The sequence below is a fragment of the Lathyrus oleraceus genome, chromosome 4 (assembly GCF_024323335.1).
Source record: "Lathyrus oleraceus cultivar Zhongwan6 chromosome 4, CAAS_Psat_ZW6_1.0, whole genome shotgun sequence".
Taxonomy (NCBI): Eukaryota; Viridiplantae; Streptophyta; class Magnoliopsida; order Fabales; family Fabaceae; genus Lathyrus; species Lathyrus oleraceus.
This window is the reverse complement of record NC_066582.1, coordinates 469,817,165-469,822,437: the sequence shown is the minus strand read 5'-3', so window position 1 is coordinate 469,822,437 and position 5,273 is coordinate 469,817,165. Positions and strand designations below refer to the sequence as shown.

The window sequence follows — 5,273 nt, the reverse complement described above, 5'->3', positions numbered from 1 at the left end:
GGAGATTGGGCGCAAAATGGCAGTATCATGCGACGAGCACGTGAACTCGCTTTGTCCAGCCCAATGCACCATGGGGATGGATCGCCTAATACAACCCAAACACATAAAGACGTGTCAACACACGTGTGAGCAAAGGTAACTGCAACACCACCGCTCCAAAAGTGAAACTAGGCCCCTATTAAGAGAAAAGCAAGTGGGTACTAGGACCGGTTGTTTAGCAACTGCTTGACCCAAGAGTCAAGCCTATAAATATCCCAAATACATGGTTGAGAAAAGAATCCCTTTCTACATAATTTGTGTTTTTTAGCTGATCAAGCCAAATTTGCTTCGCATTCAATTAGTTTGTCCTTCCTTCCTTGCCCTTCGTCCCTCATTTTAACCCTTAAAAAAAGAGCTTCAAGTTTGCAAACAATTAAATTATTGAGATTTATACAATCAATAAAATAAATAGTTGTGTAAAATACATGAATAATTTGTCTAGCCTCAATGATCAATGGTACAAATCAATCTCACTCAAAGAAACTGAGGGTTAAAAAGAAATAGTGAAAATGATATGCAAATTATATATCCCTTTTAAGCCATTCTATCAACACAAGGATTTTGTTTCCATTTACATGTCTAGGATTTCTTGATCATCATGGTTGGGTCCTCCTTGATCAGTTCCAAATGTCCGTTTGCTCATGTTCGTTCGCTGCACTAACCGAACCAATGCTTGAACCACTTCGGACATAGGTGGTCGGAATTCAGGTTCCGGCTGCACAAAAACAATGCGTCAACGTTAATCATTCAAATGGATCTAGATTCCGTGTAATCAAGACATCTTGCATTCACAAAGTGCATGTATATCATGGAGTTTTGGTGCGTCCATCGAACCAACGATTGGGACATTACCTGAACACAAAGTGCAATGACATCGGCGAAACGGGAAAGAGACTTGACAGGGTAGAGTCCTTCTAGTGCAGGATCAACCATTTTAGCCAATGCATCAATATCATGGAGTTGAGGTGTCGCCCATCGAACCAACGACTGTTCAAACCTCGACTTTGAGCTGCAGAGGGAATGATTCAACAATCAGAAATCGAGAAGTATCAAATGCATAATTTCAAAAACAGTTAGAAGAAGTCAAACGATATTTAAGCCTAAAGGTTTTCTGATGTTTCACCTATCAAATGGTTTACGTCCGCTTAGAAGCTCCAACATGATGACTCCGAAGCTGTAGACGTCACTCTTGAGAGTATACTGACCAGACAATCCGACTTCTGGAGCATCGTTTCCGGATCCAGCATTATTGTTCAATACCTGAACACAAGACAAAAGTTAGAACTTCTTATAATTAGTGTTTGAATTGAATGTCACTAGACAAAAGACTAAAATCGTGAATCAGCTGAGACCAAAACTGCATTTAAGCCAAAATTATAAAATCACCTGGTTTGCGTTCGGAATATAGCTGGCCAATCCACTGTCTGAAAGATGAGGATTAAGATCAGCATCAAGCAATATGTTGGCTGCCTTTATATTCTTATGAACAACCGACGGTGAACAAACTTCGTGTAGGTACCTAAGAGATAAGTTAGTAGAGTTAGGTCATTATTTATGCGGGAATTTTTTCAAGTTGAGATCTTCTATTAACACAAGCAAACAACTTACTCTAAAGCGCGTGCGATCCCCAAAGCAATCTTGACACGTGAATTCCATATCAATGGTTTAACGTAATCATCAGGGAGGTGAAGGAAGTCGTGCAGGGATCCGTTTTTGTGAAACTCGTAGACTAAGAGGTGTTGTCCATGCTCACAACAATAACCTTCAAGCTCCGTCACATTGGGATGATGCAAACGGGAGAGGTTTGAAACTATTTCCATGAAATCATCAGACAAATTATTGGGAAGAACTGATGAATCTATCTTCTTCACGGCAAGAACCTACAATATTCTCAGAAACGAATAAAAGAATCAAAACCAATAACATGCAAGTGCATATGTTATTATATACGTTGTAATTAGCTTATGCGTCTCAATTTCTTTAGAAGCTTTTTTGTTTAACTTCTTTATTAACACTTATAAGCTAATACGAACTTAAGACTTGTAAGCTAAGCTAATCCTAACTGGATCATAGAAGTGAATTTGCAGTAAAAATAGATAAGAATACCTTTCCGTCATCAAATTGAGCACGGTATACACGTCCAAAAGACCCCTCGCCAAGAAGATGATCCACGCTGAAGCTTCCAGTGGCAATCTGCAGGTCAGCTATTGAATATGATTTCAAATTTGCAGGAGGTGCTACGGTCTTCTTGACTACGGCGAGTTTCTTTGGAAACTCGTCTTCATCAAATGACTTAGGAGGGGGTTTAAGACTTATTGAAGCCGCAGAAGTATCAAATGTCTTCAAGTCAATCACAGAAGAAGTTTGCATTGAATTCATTCCTACATTATGAAAGATACTAATACGTCAATTTGACTAATAACACTGAAATTCTACGAAATCACAAGAGAGTTTCTCATAGAAGATTGAAAAATGACTTCTCAACAGTATGCAAGATTCTGACCATGAACTTCACTTGAAGGAGCCAAGGGCTGATTGTCTAGCTTTTCCACATCAGGGTACGACTTCTTCTTCGATCTTTTCTTCAACAGAAAGAATGCTACTATTGCCCCAACGACTACGATAGAGATCACTATTCCAGCTATGGCACCACCTCCTATACCCGATTTTTTGCTTCCGTCACTTGAGTCAGAACCCGACGGGCTGTTATGTCCACCAGACTTGTGATGACTACCTTTGTCTTTTGGTATTGGAGGTGTACCGGGAGGAGGTGGGGGTGCCGGACCGGAGCTCCATGAATTACCATTCTTTCTGTGTCATTAAATTCAACATTTTAAAGTTCATAAAACGTAGCTGAAAAAACATATTCTTAAAGAATTTACCAATAACGACAATGCTTACTGTAGGTTTATGTTTTTCAACTGTTCTGGTATCCATCCTGTAAAATGATTGTTTTCCACATTCCTGAGAACATTTTAGAATTAAAAAAAGTTAAATACAACGGCTAACGTAATCACATCGAAATATAGGAAAGGATATTCCAAAGTTGTTATATGAAACAACCAAAAAAGACGCACAGATTATCAAGAGGTAGATTCGCAAGGACATCAATGGTTCCTGAAAATTGATTGTTTTGTAGATACCTACACAAACGTAAACGAGTCAACTTCGAATGCAATCAAACCAACGTAATTACTAATAATGAAAAACCAAACGGGATTGGAGATTTACATGGTGTTTATGCTTGAAAGTGAGCTCATCGTCTGAGGAAGGTCTCCAGTCAAAGTATTGAAAGAAACATCTCTGAAACCAGCAAAAAATTATTATAGTCGAGTGGCCTTAACTTGTCACATAAACTTGATATACATCTACTACGCTACTTTTACACGGTTGAATGTTAGGAAGAAATCTCACAATGTAGAAAGGGAAGTAAGCTTTTGAAAGTTCAAAGACAGTCCTTGTTGGAATTGATTGTGACCGAGATTCCTACATTATCGAGAATAATTTCAAAAATGAATCGAGATAACTTGTAAAAGGTTTATACAACGAGAAGTAGAAGAAGTCAAGATAATTACACACAGGGTTATAAGAGAAGTAAGATCGGAAAAAGAATAAGGTATCCCTCCGTTGAAGTTATTATTAGCAAGATTTCTGCAAGAGTGTAACAAGAACATTAGAATTTCAATATCAGAACCAAAAAAAACACCAAAGTAACAATGTGTAGATATAGAAACATACAAGTGCTGCAAATTTTGAGGAAACTGGTACGGTAAAGTGCCAGCGAGATTGTTGTTACTCATGTCTCTGAAAAAAAGTTGCAAGGTGTCAATAATAGTAATCAAATATGAAAAACCGGATATACGACGAACGGTACGTCAACTTACAGGTTTGTCAGAGCTGACAAGGTTTGTAGCTGGTAACCCAAAGTTCCGCTTAGTCCATGACCAGGTAACTTACTGATGAAAAGTAAACAAACAAAAAATCATCAGACATTAGTAGAATCAAAACCAACAACAACGAAGTCGTATAAAGTGACTCTACATTTCTGTGATTCGGTTTCCCGAGCAAGTGATGCCTGTCCATGATTGTCCACAAGGATCGATGTTGTTGCCATTGACCGGCCAATTTATCTGGGGCGGTGAGTTCATACTTTGATATAAAGTAATTAAAGAAGACCCTGCATTGAACATTCACAAAAATATAGTAGGTAAAGTAAACCACAAATATCTATAACGGAAATTCCTATCCTAATATCCTTTGAATCACCGACACTGACAATGTCGATACCGATAATAAACTGAAAATCAACCATGAACAAAAAAGTCTCATTTTATTGAAATTGAAATCAATAGCAAATGAATAAACCATATGGAAGAACTTCATCAAATCAATTTGAATAAACAAACAGTAACAGATCAAAGGAAAAACTTCACATTAATCCAACAAGACAAGAACAATAAAAAACAAAAACAAAAAGTAAACTTTAGCAAAATCAAATTAATCCCCTAAGAAAAAGACAAAGAGATAAAGTAGTAATAACAACTATCACTAGCTAACAATGCAACCGTCACTTAGGAGTAAGATCAAGGAAAAGACACTTTACCATCACTTGGATCTGTGTCACCATTGATGAGAACAAGAGTAGAGGTAGTGATGAAAACCAGCATCAGCATCAACCATGGATCCGCCGACATCTGAACCAATCTTTACTTCCAAAAAATCTGCCTACCCAGAAAGCAAATTCAATGTGCAATCAATAAATTTTGAATTTTTGTTAATAATTTAGAAAAGGGTTTCATTCCATTTGTTTATATATGTTGCCTCCATAACCGAGTAAGAGTAAAGCTGGCAAGCACGATTTAGCTACAAGAATCCAAGACACGTATGTTTTTTTTTCTTTTTCTTACCTTATCACTGTCGAAATTTTGTGTGAACTAATATTGTTGTTATGTTTTTATTTTATTTTATTTTAAATAAATGAATTACTATATGTTTTATTAGGTTTGTTTTTTCTTTTTCTATTATGAAATATAATAAAAAATATAGAGTAGTTAGGTTTGAAAAACTTACCATGCTGGTTTAGAGAAAACTTGAAAGGTAGAGAAGAGTCTATAAACCTAAAGTAAGTAATTATATATTAATTACATCACCAAATTTGTTATAGATTTAGAAGAAAAAAAGATTTTGTTTTTTTGTATTTTCGGAAATCATTTTTACAAATTTTTTTAAATAAA

At 36.4% G+C, this 5,273-nt stretch overlaps 1 protein-coding gene across 1 annotated transcript; it reads right to left on the bottom strand.

The window, feature by feature from the left end:
* Positions 1 to 401: 401 nt before the first annotated feature.
* On the bottom strand, positions 402 to 4,944 carry LOC127076184 (protein STRUBBELIG-RECEPTOR FAMILY 6). The gene is made up of 16 exons (XM_051017767.1): positions 4,643 to 4,944; positions 4,081 to 4,216; positions 3,924 to 3,995; positions 3,778 to 3,843; positions 3,619 to 3,690; positions 3,454 to 3,525; positions 3,271 to 3,342; positions 3,117 to 3,182; positions 2,941 to 3,003; positions 2,543 to 2,850; positions 2,146 to 2,420; positions 1,648 to 1,919; positions 1,426 to 1,558; positions 1,163 to 1,299; positions 892 to 1,048; positions 402 to 754 (listed from the first exon to the last, which is right to left on the bottom strand). The coding sequence occupies exons 1-16, from the start codon at positions 4,731 to 4,733 to the stop codon at positions 611 to 613; spliced, it is 2,136 nt and encodes a 711-aa protein (XP_050873724.1). The 5' UTR covers positions 4,734 to 4,944; the 3' UTR covers positions 402 to 610.
* Positions 4,945 to 5,273: the final 329 nt, after the last annotated feature.

What these genes read in the sequence shown, in the direction of transcription:
- LOC127076184 (XM_051017767.1), bottom strand. Translation starts at nt 4,733, where the DNA reads ATGTCGGCGGATCCATGGTTGATGCTGATGCTGGTTTTCATCACTACC. An exon ending in AATCTACCTCTTGATAATCT is followed by an intron (nt 3,004 to 3,116) that starts GTGCGTCTTTTT and finishes AAATGTTCTCAG; the next exon opens with GAATGTGGAAAACAATCATT. An exon ending in ATATTCCGAACGCAAACCAG is followed by an intron (nt 1,300 to 1,425) that starts GTGATTTTATAA and finishes TCTTGTGTTCAG; the next exon opens with GTATTGAACAATAATGCTGG.